The sequence below is a fragment of the Egretta garzetta genome, unplaced genomic scaffold (assembly GCF_000687185.1).
Source record: "Egretta garzetta isolate BGI_Z169 unplaced genomic scaffold, ASM68718v1 scaffold75, whole genome shotgun sequence".
Taxonomy (NCBI): domain Eukaryota; kingdom Metazoa; phylum Chordata; class Aves; order Pelecaniformes; family Ardeidae; genus Egretta; species Egretta garzetta.
The window spans coordinates 295,868-313,075 of NW_009259589.1; the positions used below are offsets into that span (position 1 = coordinate 295,868).

The 17,208-nt window shown below is 38.7% G+C and overlaps 1 protein-coding gene across 6 annotated transcripts in view; it reads right to left on the reverse strand.

The window, feature by feature from the left end:
- ST3GAL3 (ST3 beta-galactoside alpha-2,3-sialyltransferase 3) overlaps positions 1-17,208 on the reverse strand; it is a 201,089-nt gene that overhangs the window by 116,121 nt on the left and 67,760 nt on the right. For all 6 annotated transcript variants that reach the window (XM_035893542.1, XM_035893541.1, XM_035893540.1 and 3 more), the window contains one exon: positions 1,134-1,226. In XM_035893542.1, coding sequence (XP_035749435.1) covers positions 1,134-1,226 — 93 coding nt within the window. The remainder of the gene's footprint in view (positions 1-1,133; positions 1,227-17,208) is intronic.

Here is a 17,208-nt window from a genome sequence, read left to right on the forward strand (position 1 = left end):
AAGTCATGGAAATTCTCTCCTCAAAAGAAATAAAATATATCTTTTAGAAAAGTACCAGTTGTGCTAAAAAGTCCACAACTTCTTTTACCAAAGAGGTCACTGCACTAGATGATCTTTTCCATATGCATTAGAAACTTGTACAAAGGTCAAATCACCAACCATTTGGTCAAATTTTCCATTTGATGAACCAAACTGAGATCCTTGAGCCTCAACGGTATGATGTTCTTGCCAATCTATCTTCTGAACTGTCTTTCAGCAATTCTACAAACTCCTTGAATGCAGAAACCACATGGTGTATTAGAGAAAGCCATAAGCCAAATTTAAAGGTAGATTTTGGTTGATCTGTTATGATTACATTACTCATTTCTGAGAGCTATCAAATGGTACCGCAACATTCTACACTAGCAGAGGGAAACAAATTCTGAAGAAGCTAGTAACACTGCAGCTAACAATAATTTCTCAACACAGTAAGATGCACAACTTGTTAATGACATGTCCTAGACTCTTTGGAAAATACTATTGCAAAGCCTCCAGGCACCTGAGAGACACTTTACCCTGTTCTCCCAAGAGAAAAAAGGAAAAAAAAAAAAAAAAAAAAAAAACCACACTTTACTACTCCAGATAACTTAATCTGTCACTTCATGTCTGAAGATTCCCAAAGATTGCATCATCTGGTACCAGCAGTGAGCTTGACCACACATCTGTATCATGCACTGACCCCCCAAGAAAAAAAAAAAAAAAAAAAAAAAAAAAAAAAAAAGACCACACTTTACTACTCCAGATAACTTAATCTGTCACTTCATGTCTGAAGATTCCCAAAGATTGCATCATCTGGTACCAGCAGTGAGCTTGACCACACATCTGTATCATGCACTGACGCTATAATTTGTTTTATTATTCAACATACAGAACACTCTACTCTTTGAGCAGCCTCCTAGTCAGGCTGAAATCAATTAAGCCATTGCCACTGACCACACAAAGAGCCCAGAATTTCAACACCAGTCTCCCCTTGAACTAATCAAGTGACAGAGAAATGACACTTCTCAAGACAATCTCAGCAGATCACCCACCTTGAAGAATGAGAAGTCATCAGGGAAAGGGTGGGGGGAAAACCCAGCAAAGTAATTACTTACTTTGGGAAGATGACAGTCATGAGCGCTGATGCATAACCAGGCTTGCACATTCCCTCAGAGAAATTTGCATACTTCGATGCCAATTCTGGAGGCCTGTGAAAAAAATAAGTAGAGAGTCAGGACTCTCCTGGCTATGAACTGGCTTTTGCAATCATCCAAGTTATTTTTTTCTTTACAGCTTTTCTGAAAAACAGCTGTGATGAATTCAAACACAGGCAGGTATATATTTGTTGCAATATAGCATCACAGGAGAACAACAAACAGAGGACAGGGTTAAAGATATCCTTAATTCCACTAAACCACTAGTTTTGCTGCAAGATTTTCATACCTAGGAAGCTCATGGAAGAAAAATATCAAGGTATCATTTTAGACTTCAACTTTTCCAAAGGAAGAAAACATAAACAGCACTTTGCTTTGGCTATTTTTCTAAAGTATGATCAAAGTTAAAATTATAGAACAGTATTATTTAGAAAATTATTTAGAAGATATGTTTCAAGCATTTGAAACAAACTGCTAAGCAGTTCTGACAGGCTGTCATCAGGGGATGCATGCTTTCAGTATTTGGAACAGATGACATTGCTGCTGTCTTAATTCAGCTTGCCTAGTGATTTCAGGGCCAAATTCAGAATATTCGTGGGTTGTTTGGTTTTTTTTCCCCATTTAGTTTTTGTACAGAAACAAGATTAGCAACTCAAGAAAAGATACTTAAGTCCAGTACGTACTTTTACCATAGATCTACTGAGTGACCTGAAAAAAACATTTAATTTTATTTGTGTCCCTATTCACCACCTGCAACATTTTTACGTTCATCCATTTCACGAAAACATTACAAGGGTTGACTCATTTGTGCTTTCAGAGTAACATTAGATACCTTATTGTCAGTCACAATACGAGAATTATTAATAATCCTTCAAAAAAAAAAAGCATTTGCAGTTACATGCTCAACATTCAGTGGAAGTTGCAAGGGTTAACCACCACAAAGTCAATCGATAATATTGTCTTTGCTACACCATTTTGTTAGCAGTAGGCAAGTAATTAAAGGTTTTTTCCTACAGGTCAACAGTAGGAGTCAAATGAAGATGACAGTACAGATCCCGCAGAGGAGATCCACAAAAATAATTTTGAAGACCCTGTTGTTATCACAACCATACTCTCTTTTCCAGGCATCACCAACACGTACATCACCAATATCACTTAAGCAGCAAACTACTGCTAAATGTAACGAGCGTGGATTCAGAGAGTCTCAAGTGAGCAGTGCAAAGAGAACCCCCACTGGCAAAACTCATATCTGAATGACAGAAACTCCATGCTGAACTGGTAGTAACTATCCTTCTTGTACTGGTCCTGGAGTCACTTCCCAAGGGATCACTAGCCAGTTCCAACTGGGTGATCAATAGATGGACAGTTAATTTTACCATTAGCCGCATACAGTACAAAATCTCCTAAATCTATAGTTCTTAAAGAATAAAACCTATTTCTGCTGAATAAAAATCTAACCCTTCAAGAGCTGGAAGGGGAAACAAACTGGAAAAAATAAAAAGTCACTGTAAGTATTTAATTTCTGAAGATGTTTGCAGATTAAAAGCACTGGAAAAAACTTAAGGGATGGACCCGATTCTAATTCTGCCACAGATTTCCTGCATAGTTTTGGTCAAAACAGGTATTATTTTACTATCACAATTCCTCATCTATAAGATGGCATAAAAATACATTTGACTATTTACACCATCAATTATTTACAGCAAAGTTTAGATTTCTCTAAATATATTATAAGGACATGGAGAGAGAGATTCAGGTGTCTAGCACAACCCAAATCCATGAGTTTGGTTTCCACAGATGACATTATAATACGTATCTCTAAATGAGAGATACAAGAAAGCATCTCAGATGTCAGCATCTAGAAGTTTGAATCCTGACGACTTGCACTGAATGACTGGTGTTCTGACTCCCATCAGGATCTCTTTAGAAACAGGCACAGGAAGGAAAGGCTTGTTGCGGGCAAAACAGAAGGTTTTAATGGTGCTAAAATATATCCCCTACTGACACAGTCAAAAGGGACAGCCCGGTGTATAGATCACAGCTTGTTGCAGCATTTCACGTATGAAGCAGCGTGGGAAATCTTAATGTTCACCAAGCAAACTTAAGCGTTGCTGCATGTTTCCTGTTTAAGCAACATACAGAAACCCCTAATACCAAAAACTTTGAAAACAAGTAGAAAGCAACTGGAATTTATCTGCAGCCACCACGGTAGTGAGTCATTGCTGGCAAACTTGTATAACTATTTCAACAGCAGGCCTTTCTCAAATGACCTCAGTGGTCATACAAAATATCTTGTGCCACAAACACAAGCATTTTCCTCTTTTCTGATTTAATGGCGCTTTCATTATCAAATTAAAATGTCACTCAGATGCCCATCATGGTGTTTCTGCAAAAGAATAGTAGGCTGAAACCCTCATGCATTTGAGTCGCACAGAATGCCAATCAGAGCCGCATACCGACGGTGGAGCTGTCAATTATAAAACCCACAAAGATACTCAGAGCTGCTAAAGCCCGCGGGGCCGAGCTGTTAACATTTCTTGGATGTGATGAAGTTCATGCTCCAGAGCGCCAGAGGCAGAACAATTCTCGTAAGGCAGTTGTAGCTGCCATCTCGTATCATTCAACATTTGCTCATCTCCTTTCTTCTAACCATATATTGAGCCAGCAGGCTACAGAAAACTAGAAATGGGCATGCTACATTTTAAATTCATCTAGGGACACATTTTATTTGTTCCATTTCTTCAGGTTACACATTACACACTGCCATTGCCAGCATGCTCCTAACGATAAGCCTACGTTAGGTATAACTTAAAGCAAAACATTTAGAGCAAGGCTGGATACGGCCTTGCCATCTACCATTCTGCTACCACATGAAGCTATCCAAGCTAACTTCATTTTAGAAATATAAATTTGCTTTGTGTTTTCTTTCCGCAAGATCCACAGATCTCACAGATTTCTCTTCCATAAATCGGACTGCAAAACATCCTGCATGAAGCATCACATGGAGAACTATACATTTTTCAAACAAATCCAGCTTTGCAAAGATCACACTGCTGTTAGTAGGTACAGAGTGCTGTAACAAAAATGTGTACAGAACTGAAGTGTATGAATAAGCATCTCCTTCATATCCGATGACAGTGTACTTATTACACTGCTGCATATATTGCTGCTACTTTGATTTTGTTTCTTATTTCCAAATGGAAGCAGCAATACTACCGAAAGTGCGCTCTGCAAAGGCTGCCCGACAAATTACCAAAACATGGTGCATGGCCTTCAAGAGCTTATATTTGATTCCCATTTTATAACCCTGAATGCTGCTTACAACAGATGGGTCGGAACCACGCACCAAACCAAACCATATCACTTTCTGAGAGCTTTGCTAGTAAATAGGTTCATCTCCCTAGCTCCGTTACTGCGCCTGGAATCCAAGGCCACCCCGAGCCGCTGCAGTAAAGCAGCCAGGGCCCTCACGACTGCTACGGCACAGAGGTGCAAACGTTCTCTACGTTATTCCAACTCCAGATTCTCGTGCTCCTAGTTCAAGTGAAAGCATCAGTTGGGTTGAGGCAGTTAAAGAGCAAGTGGAGACAGCAGAAAAGATGTAATTAGATGACACTGCAGACCCTTACATTTTGCTCATATTTTGTGCAGGAAAAACCCAGTAAGATAATAAATTTATCCAGAATAAATGAGGGAAACAATTCCTAGTCAGTAACTGTAAACATCTGCAGTTTTTAAACAAGTGCGTGCATGAGGGTGAAGTTAACGGGAAGTAATTGGCTTATTCCACTAAAAAGAAAATGCACTCTTGCTTTTTTTTTTCCTGACTTTTCTAGGAGACTAGCACGCATCCTGAATTCTTAAGATTTTCTGTGCTTCTCTACACTGTTATGTGGATATCGAACCTAACAAAATTTCAGAATTTGGATAAGATAAAAATCTAGCTGCTTTCAGAGGATTTAGAAAAAGTAACAAGATTTTTCCTTCTGCTTGCATTTGACAGATGTGTGTCTTCTTTTAATCTCAAATATGAAAATGTCACCATGATTAATTCCTTCATCATGTCTTGATAAGCGATAGCATGTCATCCTCATAGAACTGGAATCTAAATCCATTTAAAAAAAAAAATAAATTACTAATACAAGCTCAGTGTTTGGACTACTACAAAGAATGTTCACAGCTAAGCTCACGTAATTGAATATTACAACATCTACTTTAAGACACAGATTTTGCCTCTTTGCCTTCCACATGGAATTACACTGTGGATTGTAAAAACTGAAAAACTTCATCTGCTTGAGATCATCTTATTTGAGGACTGATTTCTTTTGCTGTTAAACTTTCACACAAAATATATGTACTGATCCATTTCTGAAACAAGGAAAAGGAGTTCTTTGGCCTTGGGGCTTCTTTCTCCTTGGTCCAAAATAACCTGAGTCTTATACCCATACAGCAGCTCTACAAAGTGTATGTCATGATACCTGAAGAATGAATAGGAGACACGATGACAGCATGAAATGAAAGGCATGTAAAACATAGTGGTTATTATGAAGTAATAATGAAATAATATTAGTAAGTAATTTGGCAGATCAATAAGGGGCAGATCACTAAATCAAAGCAGTTAATGCTAAGACCCCATAGCTACACCACACGAGATTGCCCATCCCTGGAAACACTCAAGGTCAGGGTGGACGGGGCTCTGACTAACCTGATCCAGTTGAAGATGGCCCTGCTCATTGCAGAGGGGGTTGGACTAGATGACCTTTAAGGGCTCCTTATTCTACAATTCAAGACACTTTATTTTAGATAGGACTCCAGTCAGATTCCCTGGGCCAGATGCATCCATCACATACATACATGACTCAGTGTTGGCCAAAAGGCCAAGTTTTAGTTAGTACTCTTACGTCCCCAATTAAATATTGTTGAGTTTCTTAGATTCCTGGAGTAAAGCTTTCAGTTTAGTTTCCCCCAAATAAGCCCAGGGCTACATTTCAAAACCAGTTTGTGAACTCAATCAGCATACAGTAATTATGGGATTTGCTTCAAAATTGCAGGACTGCTCCAAACAAGACACGAATGAAGACACAACCAGAGTGGCTACGGATGCGCATTTGTTTACATTTTAATTAATATCAAAGGGTCACAGATCTTTGAATGGTATCTGGTTTATACATCAGTTATAGTCTAATATATAGACAGCTTCAAGTCCTCAATACGCTTGTTTCATAATATCTCATAAACTTGTAAAACCACAAATCCCATTTGAGGGGGAAAAACCCTGAAACAAATAAACCAGCCCTCCCTTCCCAAATGCCATCAACTTCTATTGAAGAGATGGATGAGAAAGTAAGTGCCCCATCAACTCTCGCCTTCATTACAGACTGTCAGCCTCACAGCAAATACTATCAGTTCACTTAAAGGCATGGGAGGCCACCTTTAGCAGGTCTGGAGATGCAGCCCTTTTACTCTCCTTCGATTACTGCTATTCAGTCAGGGGAAAAGAAGTCATTAACAACGAGAGGTCATTAACACCACCAACAGCCTACACCTATATAGCAGTCAATTCTCATACACCAGTAACAGCAAGGGACTGAAAAAAAAAAAAATGTATTTGCACATCTGACTTTATAAGTAGAATCACGATCATCACGTCATTTTGACAGGTGGAGTCTCCTTGAGTGGAAGACACTATGGAAACAAGATGAGAAGATGAGCTGACGAATCCCCCTCTTCGTCCATGGCTGGAGCTCCACGTTCAACAGGAGTGCGGCACGGGTTAGGAAACACTGAGACAGAAGTTTAAGGAACTCTAATTACAGCTCTGTTAGAAGTTTCCTAACTTTGGTGCAAAGAATTACACGGCCTGATCATGTGGTATTTGCTATTTTCCTAGTTCCAGCTGAGGAAAAACTAAACAAACAAAAGAAAGGAATGAGGAGATAGAAAGAAAAGCAGAATGCTTACACTGAAAGAGACAGGAAATGCATCTATCACACTATAGCCAGCTAAACAGATGTAAATATTTTCAAATGTTACTTCAGTATATAAGCAAATTACTCAAGGAGGTTGTATGACCAGACATGAGGAGAGAAGGCCCAAATACTGTTTTCTAAAAAGATACGATTCACACCAAAAAAAACTCCTGTTCTGCTTCTCCACAAAGAATTGTGGCTTCTTGTGAAATTAATTTCTTAACAGCAAAGATAATCAACAGATAATTTTATTTATTTATTTGGACTACTCAAGAATACCAGCTGAAGAAGATTAGGCTGCATTAAACTGGCCCAGGAAAACAAAGTTTTAAAGACATTCTGCCAAAACCCATGACCCACCTCCGTAGCCCTGAAGTCAGCGCTGTCCTTTGGGAAGCGCACGCCAGGCGGAGGGGCACTGGCAGCTGAGACCACCGACACTGGCAACGCCATCCACCCTTTGGGAAACGTCACCTTTGCACAAACACACCAAAGAGGTTTCCATCCACAAAAAAAGGCACGAGGATCCTACTCCTTACTAAATTCCATTCCTGGTCTTTGACATACTAGGAATTAGATCACTAGGCAGAAGAAGGAGTTTCGGATTAGTCTCTGCAGTGCTAAAAACATAAACATCTTAAATACAGCCAAAAATTATTTCTCTGTCAGAAAGGACTATATTGTTGTACCATCTCTTATAGTTCACAGAACCCAAGAACCCTGCCTGGAGCTTCTGCATTAATAATCTTTTATCAACTCCTTAAAAAGTGTTGGGATCCTTGTGGACAAAAGGATCAGAAGTTTTCCAGCTAGAAAGTTTTTGGTTTTGTTTTTTTAAATAAGTAAATAAGGAAACTAAATGCTGAGTTTATAAAACCAGATTCAAAGGATGCAGAGAAAAAAAATCCAAGAAAAGTCCATGGCACATTTTGTATGTGACCTCATGCTGCATACTCCTCCAAGAATTGAGTAATATCCCTGATCTCCTGATCTCCTCTGGTTTTTATAAACTTTCCCCTTTTTTTTAAATTTCTGTTTCTGCTACATCTTACCTTTAAGACTAGTAGCACAGAGAAAAAGCAGAATTCTATTCAAACAGACATAGATAAAGGGTAAAGAAAGCAGACCATTTGAGGGTTGGTTTGTTTGTGTTTTTAAAGAAACATGGAAAGGAGAAAACTGGCTGAAATACCAATTGTTAGACTAAACAAAAAACATGAAATACAGAAATTTTATTTTCACAGAAGGCAGCTGTTTACCAAAGAAAGAAAATAAATAAATAAAAAATATGAAAATGACTGCTCTCTGAATTTTTGATTATTTAATAATCTTTGGACAAAGAAACTCCTAACTTAACAATGAAGTAACTTGCTGATAATCAACACGATTCCTGAATGTATGCTATTGGATTTTTAACTATTCTAGTTTCCATAGATCCAACATTACTGGTTTCCATCCTCAGTAATAAGTATCAACATTCTGGTTTTACAGATAAAAGACAAGGATGACCTAATGGAGGACAGTCACTTTTTTGGAGATGGGATGTGTTAGGACTCGCTTAGTAGTCAATAAAAACTCTCTTAAGCAGTCAATTGGGATTCCTACCTGAGTTGCTTTCTGAAAGAACTGTCTAAAGAATGTCTAAATAAACTCTATGTCCCCAAGGTCAGAAATCCCTACTTTTAGAACATTTAATTCTTGAAACCTGCACCTATCACATAAATTTTTGGCCAAACGAAAGAATGCAAGAAGATAAATTGAAATGTCATAATTTTGTTGCTGTAACCCTTAAGTCTTCATCACCAACCCTCATCTGTTAAATCTACAAACGGGCAATGCTTTCTTTGGATCAGGAATAGTGTTTTTCTATTTGTAGTGTAATGAATCCAGCGGTGTAGGTCCAGGAGAGACAAGTGCTTAAGAGAGGAGAATAAATAATTCAACCCAGTTAGAATCCAGGAATCCCCTGCTCAGACTAGTAGGAATTGGCACATCTGAAAACAAAGATACTCCCCCAAGCCTACAGCTTGGGGCGGGGGAGCGAAAAATCAACTAAGAATTCCTGAAGCATCATAGCCGAAATTACAGTTTTATGTCTGTGGATATTAGAGTTTAGTAGATTTGAATACCAAAATCCAGTGCTTAGCAGTTTTAAATGCCAAATGAGAAAATCAGTTACACTAAGGTTTTAATCACCAAATCTTCGTTCTGAAAAATGTTGCCCATTTCATTGCAGAACACAGCCAGGCTATGGAACACTTCATTTCAGAGGAACTCACCATGTTTACCTAGGTGTGAGAGCACACTGGCACAGCAGAATGCTATGGAAGAGATCAACAGTGATTTATTATTCACTACTTTCCATATCATCAGAAAAATCAATTAAATTTATCCTAAAGACAGTAAAACACTGACAGAAAAAAACCCCACTTCTTTCATATAATATGCAGTCAATTGGTAGATTTCTTTACGTCAGCCTATATAGAAGACAGATGTATAGGTGGGATCAAAAGTTATGAAGAGGTGTAACAGCATCTCCAGTTCAGGAATACCAAAGCTTCCTCTCCTTGGAAGCTGGAGAGAGACAGTGGAGCAAGGATCACTTCACACTGGTGTATTTTTCTCCTTCCCTAAACAACTCGAGGGAACACTTTGAGACAAGACACTGGGGCAGGTGAATCTTTGGTCTGGCTGTTTTTATTTTCCCACTAGGAAGTTCAGCCCTTTCTGTTGCGGTAGCAGATCTATTGCACAGGCAACTGGCAGAGACCAAACCTTAAGGGAATAAATCCTACTTGGAAAAATCTCTCTCAGCTACCTGATGGCAAATCTTTAAACAAGAACAGTTCACAACAACCTCCCTTTTCAGTTTCTTCAGTAACTTTGCAGGGGTAAAGGTGATAAAGGTTGCCCTTTAGACTTTTCTTTGGAAGATCTGGATGGCCTGGGAAGAAGTAACAACTTAACTCCTGTTAACCAAAGAACAAGATGACTCTGGATATGGCAAGGGCTTTAATTTTTTTTTTCTTGGCCTGGACTGAAATAGAGAGAAAAAAACAGTGGTCAGTGAATACATTGCTTTAGATGGTAGGTAGAGGTGACCTTGCAATTGGGGAATGTGGTTTCACAGTAGTTTTACAAAATGCTGTATATAGTCATCAGGCTCTGAATTTTCCTCACTCTTCTCTCTATAGTAGTACAAAACAAAAAAAGCTGTCTTCACTGGCCCGTATTAGAGACAGATGCCATGAATTCAAACAGACATCAATTAATTTAACAAATACCACACTGAACTCTTAGAAGAGGAAGGCTACATAATGGGAGGAAAATGTTTCCTCCAGAAACCTTGCTGTAAATACAGACCACAACCCTGACCTGGGGGAACCCTTGCAGATACTGTGACTAAATGTGCCCTCATGAAACTCACAAAAACCCAAGCTGCTTTAGGGTAAGTAATTAAGAATAGCCAGAACTCTTAACAGTAAGAACAGCTGCAGAGCAACCCAGATCAAAAAACTCTCCTGTTTACTCCATACATTGTTCTAGTGAATGCTGTTCTGCTAAGATAACTTCTTTTTTTTTTTTCACTTCAAAGAGCAGCTGCTTGCCTGAAAAAGCCATCCAACCAACATCCAAACTGCCATATGTAACCATGATGAGTCAGAGGATGGAATAAAGTTTGTCTCAAAGAACTGTGAACAGCCCAATTAATCAGACCTTCCTTCATCTTCCATCACCCCAACCTCATTGAACATCAGTCCTACATCAGGAGGAGGTTATTCGTGGCTCTCCAAAAGAGAGAGAAGTGGTTTTGCAAGATGTCTGGTGTACAGGCTAAAGGAGAGCTCCAAGGCTAAGCGTTGAAATAGGTTTACACTTTTCAACAGGAAAATCTTATCCTCTCCTCCTTATTAATTCATCAAAATAGCAACGCTTCACAAAATCACCTCAGCCTGAGTTGCACGATAATAAAATACAGCTTTGAATCTTGTACAGATCAGAGTGCCTGACTCAAACAGCCAAATGACACAACCACCTTTGGGGGTTTCTGCCTTCAGTGATGTAAAAAAGGGTCACTAAAAGAGGATGAAAAGGAGCAGGAGGAAGACACTCAACATTTTGCAGCTGTATGACACTGCTTACATTTTTCAGGTCTTCAAGATTAACCCTTTTAAAGAGCCAGGGGGAAGATATTTCTAAGTAGGAATTAAAAGGTCTGAAATCAAACAGAAGTATCCAAACACATTCAATATGCAAATCAAAACCATATTGTTTGTTGGCTTTTCAGTTTATCCTTCTTTAACGAGCTGGAACAGATTGCATGGCAGACAAGGAAGAAACGACACATACATGCTCTGTCAGTTTTCTGTCCCTCCCTTTGTGGTCCTGATTCTCGCTGCTGAGCACAGGACAAGAGCTGCAGCTAGCGTCAGGAGTAGCATTTCTGCCTCTTTTCATTTCTGTTGGGAGTTGAGAAAGTTGGGCTTCTGTGTAATGTAAAAGTACAAAGTATTTCATAAAAGTTAATTTAGTTGTTTGGTTTTCTCAACAGCAACTACAGAATATCTCATCTGAGCCTCACAATTGAATTCAAACATCCATAACCTCAAAAACATCTTACAGCACAACTGCTACATGAATCCTTCCCCGATGTGGCACATCGGACACAGCTGTAAGCAACCTTCCTGCTGCAAAGTAGTCTTCATCATGGTTTGTTCATTGCAATGGGCATTGCACAACACAAGCTCTCCCACCAGCCCTTGTCAGGTTGGGGGTCCTTTAGAGTCCTTCTCCAGGGCAGATTTGTCAAGTACACTAGCAGCAACGTCATGCTTCCTCAAGGAAAAAGCGTATTCTAAATTTATCAACCCCATCAAAACTTACCTTGTCCTTCAGTCCTAGAACAACTTCAAACAGTAAAATAGAGAGATTTTTACTAAGCAAGACTTACTGTCAGGTTTCCAGTCATAAGACTGGAAACAGAACAAGTGAAATAAAATATATCTCTCGATTATATTTAACAGGGTTTCTTCAGTCTCTCTCACCTCGAGTTCCCCTAGCCTCTCATCTCTGTAGAAAGGTAAGGATCGTGGTTTCACAGCATTTCACTACCTGGCAGGTCACCCTCCCTTCCGCTAGGCAATTCTTCTCAAGCACAGTAATAAGGCTTCCTGCTTTCTTTCAGCATAAATGAAATACTGTTTTCTTACCTAATAAGATTATAATCACAGCTGTTAAAAGTATGTCTTGGTTTTACTGTCCTTCCCCAGCATGCAAGAAGTCCGTATGTGTTTGTTCCACCAAACCCTTCCCTGCCTTCATGACCTACTACATATTCTTAAAATTTATGTATGGCATTCTTAGCACGTACAGACAGCAAAGCTTTGACGTCTCTGGTCACATTACAGCAGTGCAGAAGACAAATTTAGAGGCAGGCTGAGTAAAGTAAGCTGTCTCTTCCCATACACCCCATTTACAAAACCTCCCGACAGCCAGCTACAGAAAAATATAAATTAGGAGCTGACAACTAAGCTGTGTCTAGATACCATAGCAAGAGTGTTCTTCAGAGTAAGTGACATGCTTCAGAGGCAGGCTTGATAAACAGTATCATGCTCCCTTGCTGGAATACACTTGATTTCCATTCAACCGTCAGATGAGGATTCCCTAAAACATTTCCAAGGGGAAACAAATGGAAAGTAGATTTCTCTTTGGAGGCGGAAGAGTGCTGGCCTGCAAGAAATGATCTATGTCAAACTAGGCAGGTGCAGAAGAGCTGATGCTTGGTGATCACATACATGCCTTTGGGATTTCCACCAGAGGCAACTCTTGCATCGGTTTCACGATAAGCTCACAACTGCTTCGATTCAGGACAGGCAGCAACAAATCACCTGTTTCCAAGATGTGTGCTGGTACTTTTTTCATTATGACCAGTATCAAGAATACAATGAACGCCAGTGTTTTAACATAAATCTGTACCAAAACCCATGATCCCACAGACCGTCTAGTCCTTGCAGTAAACTGTAGAGTCAATTAGAATTAGAATGAGATTAATTCCTTTAGTGGTCTTAACGCAGTATTTCTAACCTCTTTAACTGAAGTTTTGGGAATGATCAATGCTTAGCCCGATCTATTCAATTTCCCTAAGTTATTCAGAGCAAGAAGGTCTTTGTAGAAGGATATTCAGTAACTAGAAACTTAACAAGCTTACCAGTGCAGAAGCTGGCCAAAATGAAACTAATTTATCTCTGAGTTATAGAACAGTTTTCTAAAGGAAGAAGGCTTTTTATATGCTCTTCTCTCAAGAGGATAAAGCAACAGGAGAGCCCCATGTCATTTATGAGCTTATAGATAATCCCTGAATTGGTTTTTGCTGCTAAAGTAAATTTAGCCTTCTGTGAATGCAACAACTGTAAAAATTTTTCCTCAAACAACAGTTAATAGAAACTTGTAAAGCTAACTAGTTGTAACCATACCCTCCCCAGGAAAACAAACATACACACATTTAATTATGTTAGTGCTACTGTGGTGAAGAACTACAAGCAAAGTAAGTGTTTCCCCTTACAGATACGGAGGGGAAAAAAGAGCTGAGCCTTTTCTTTATAGACTTCCCAGTTTTTATACAACTGGTCTGGCTGGTTAAAAGAACACAAAATGTGCAAACCCAGTCCCAAGAGGACCGTATCAAGAAAGAAATAAAATCTCACACATAACAGGCACCTTCATGGACATTGACTTGAAGAACAAGCCCATATAATAAAAAGTGTTTCCTATTCAATATGCACACTAATTGGAACTACTGGTATTACAATTTTTTTTTTTATTTTTTTTTTGCGGAAACTCATATTGGCCATCATGTTACTGTGCTCAGAATCAAAACCGGGTTGAAAAGCTTATGAGTCATTCCTTTTTGCTTTTAAAATATTTGTACATCAACTTTCTGCCAAGAATATGGAAAACCCCTAGTGTTTGAAGGTTTATTAATGATCTCTAGCAGTCCAAAAAGCTACTTCTTTAGAAATTCTTTCAAGAATGTTATCCAGACATACCAATTCTAAAGCGCATAAACTTAGGTATTTGCTGCTTGAATTTTTGTTGTTGGTATTAAGGAAAGCAGTTTTTTTTTCTCCTCATCCAAACAGAACAAAACTCCGTGTATTTACTGCACACTTCTACCTTTTCTATACATGCATTATCACTGTTTTCCCTTTATAGTCTCAGTAGAACTGTTTTTCCATGAACGTTTCTTTCTTACAAAACCAAACTTGTTGGGGCAAATGGTACAAAACTGCTCTAAACAATGCCCAGCCATTCATATTTTTTGCTTTACATTCTTTTCCCACATGGTTTGGTTTATAATTACTTCCAGCTCCAGGAAACTGGCCCTTTTAAAACCACCAAACGTAAGTTTTTGGCTTAGTTTGCACTTAACAAATCAAGTAACGAATCAGTTCTAAGTAGGCAGTAATTCTGAGTTCTACAGTCTTTATCTTCTTCATCGACTAAGGTTGTGCCTACCACAGGAATCCCGAAGTTAGATAATGAAGACTCATGTGAGAAATCCTTACGAGAATTCCAAAGGATCAAAATTGAAAAAAAAAAAATTAAAAAAATTTTAAAATAAAAAAAAACCCCAAAACAAAACAAAAAACCCCCACTGAAATGGGCTATGAAGAGCAAAACAAAAAACCAAGGATGGCAGTTACATCCCACCCAAATGTGGGAGGTTTGACAGATGAACAACAAACAGGCCAGTAAGTCAATCGCTGTGAATAACTAGGGTTCATTTTCTTAAATATTTGAAATGCTCAAAGCATTACTACAGATTGGAAGAGATTAGGTAGAAGGACATGAATTAAAAGTCAAAGAAAAAAATCTGAAATTAAAGAGAAATAAATAATCAACTGCCAGGAAAACACCAATGTCGTAAAGAATGCTAAGCCTTGAAATAATCTTTCAGAAAAAGCATCAGGACACTCTTGCTCGTGCTGGTCAGAATCCCTCCATTAAGCCCATGAGACAACTCCTACTCCTGCCTAGGACAGGACAGGAGATCATTGGGACTTCTCACCTCTTCTTTTAAAGACAAATGGGAAGGGAAACAGGGCACAAAGAAATCCCACAGCAGCAGGCACAGGGAAAGTCCAGCATTCCAACACGTTTATTGCTTATTTTTACAGTGCTTAATGGCAAAGTACCACACATAGACACAAATGGTTTCAAAGCAACCTCCCACCCTAGAAACAAAATGAGGGGAAGGGGCTCTGTTTCAGTTCTTCATTATTAAAGCTCTGAAGTAAAGAAATTTCAACAAACAGAAGTAACCCAATCTGTGTGTTTCCCTAGCCCAAACTCCCTCCATTTTTACAGTCTTTTCAAAGTCTAGATCAAGTTTCGTTTGAATTTGCAGGGTGAAGGTTGTTATTTCTGGCTTTTTTCCCCCCCAAAAAGACTCAATTTCTTTGTCTTTTTACAGCGAAGTTTGAAATTATCACGAATATTCAAAAAAAAAAGAAATCTTTGTTGCACCTCCCAAATCTACTCTATAATGTTGGAAACAACATGTAAATACACAGTATCACGAAATGCCTGCCAAAGCATAGAGCCCACTGGAAAAAATATTCTTCCTTTTAATTAAGTACTGTCTAAAAATTCCCAAAGTACACAATATAAAATATATGCCATATATTGTATAAATACAGTGTGTAAATACAGTAGATTATCAATGTTAGTATTACGATATTGTAGTCAATCATACTGATCTCATAACCATTTTTCAAACTGAGAGAGGTAGCAATTTTTTTTGCCTGTTTGTACCTTGAAAAAAATTTACTCTCAAGTTAACACGTTGTAATACCCACTATCTTTTTGTTTAAATGAAGAATTATTCCAGTAAGGTCAAGCACATCATCTAACATTTGCAAAACCTTATAAGGGAGTGGTTCTTCCCCGGTCAAAGTCAAACCCTGGGACGCTTCCTCCATCATTCATCAGCTGGGATTTTAACATCCAAGGTTTTGAGCTGACTGTGGCAGCAGGTGAAAAGATCCACTTGTCACCCACGGGGGGCTTTTTTCTGGCTGCTGTTTAGAAGCATCAAACCACCAACCTAATTGCTAAAGTACCTTTGAAAATAGCTTTTGAAGGATGAGTCTGAAATGAGGACAGAAGTAGCAGTCCCTAACTTCCTTCTCACTGAGCAAAGGGCAAGCTGGCAAAGTAAGGAAAGCTGGTATAGAAGCATGAGGGCGACCAATGCAAGGGAAGAGCCCCCAAATCACATGGTTTATTATAAAAAAGGAACTTTTCACATGTGCAAGACAAGTGAATCTACACTTGTAACATGCCAAGGCATACTCAAATTAATCGTTAAGGTGACTAAACCAAGCATTCACGGTGTAAGTGACAGAATAAAGAACAACCATGCAACCTTCAGCTGAGCCCACTAAAAATGCATTAAGATACCATCTATAATTAACTACATGATCATAGGCTGATCCTCCTGCAGAAATCTCATTTAATTCAATGCAAACATAATATTCTGCTCAAGGAATGATTCAGAATTTGTAGTGAATGAGACTTGTTTCTAGGACGTGGCCAGCCTCAAAGAACTACTACAATATAAATATTTAATAATAATAAAAGCATGCAACCCTTTGCCAAGCACAGATGTTAGAAAGCAACTGCAAATCTTGGCATTTGGTGGCACCCAGTAATCCACTGGCTGAGTCACTAATGTGATTGATGGCCTTAAGTTGTTCAGGAACTATTGGCCCCTCCAAGAATTAAGACCTGTAAGCAGTATGTAATTTTTGTATAAGTACTCTTATCTACACAACCAGTAAATGTTGGATTTTATTCTTAAAGGTTTTAAACCAGTATGTAGCTCTGCTGCTTGGGAATCCTCTTTACCTGGGAGAAACTGATGCAACTGGCCTGTTTCTGTACTTTGGGCATGTTTTGTTTCGATATTCTAATTTTGGTACTGATGTTATGGTTGGTACAAACATAACTAAAAGATAAACTCCTCTTGCACACATTTTTTTTTTTCCACTAATCTGGTCCTCAGG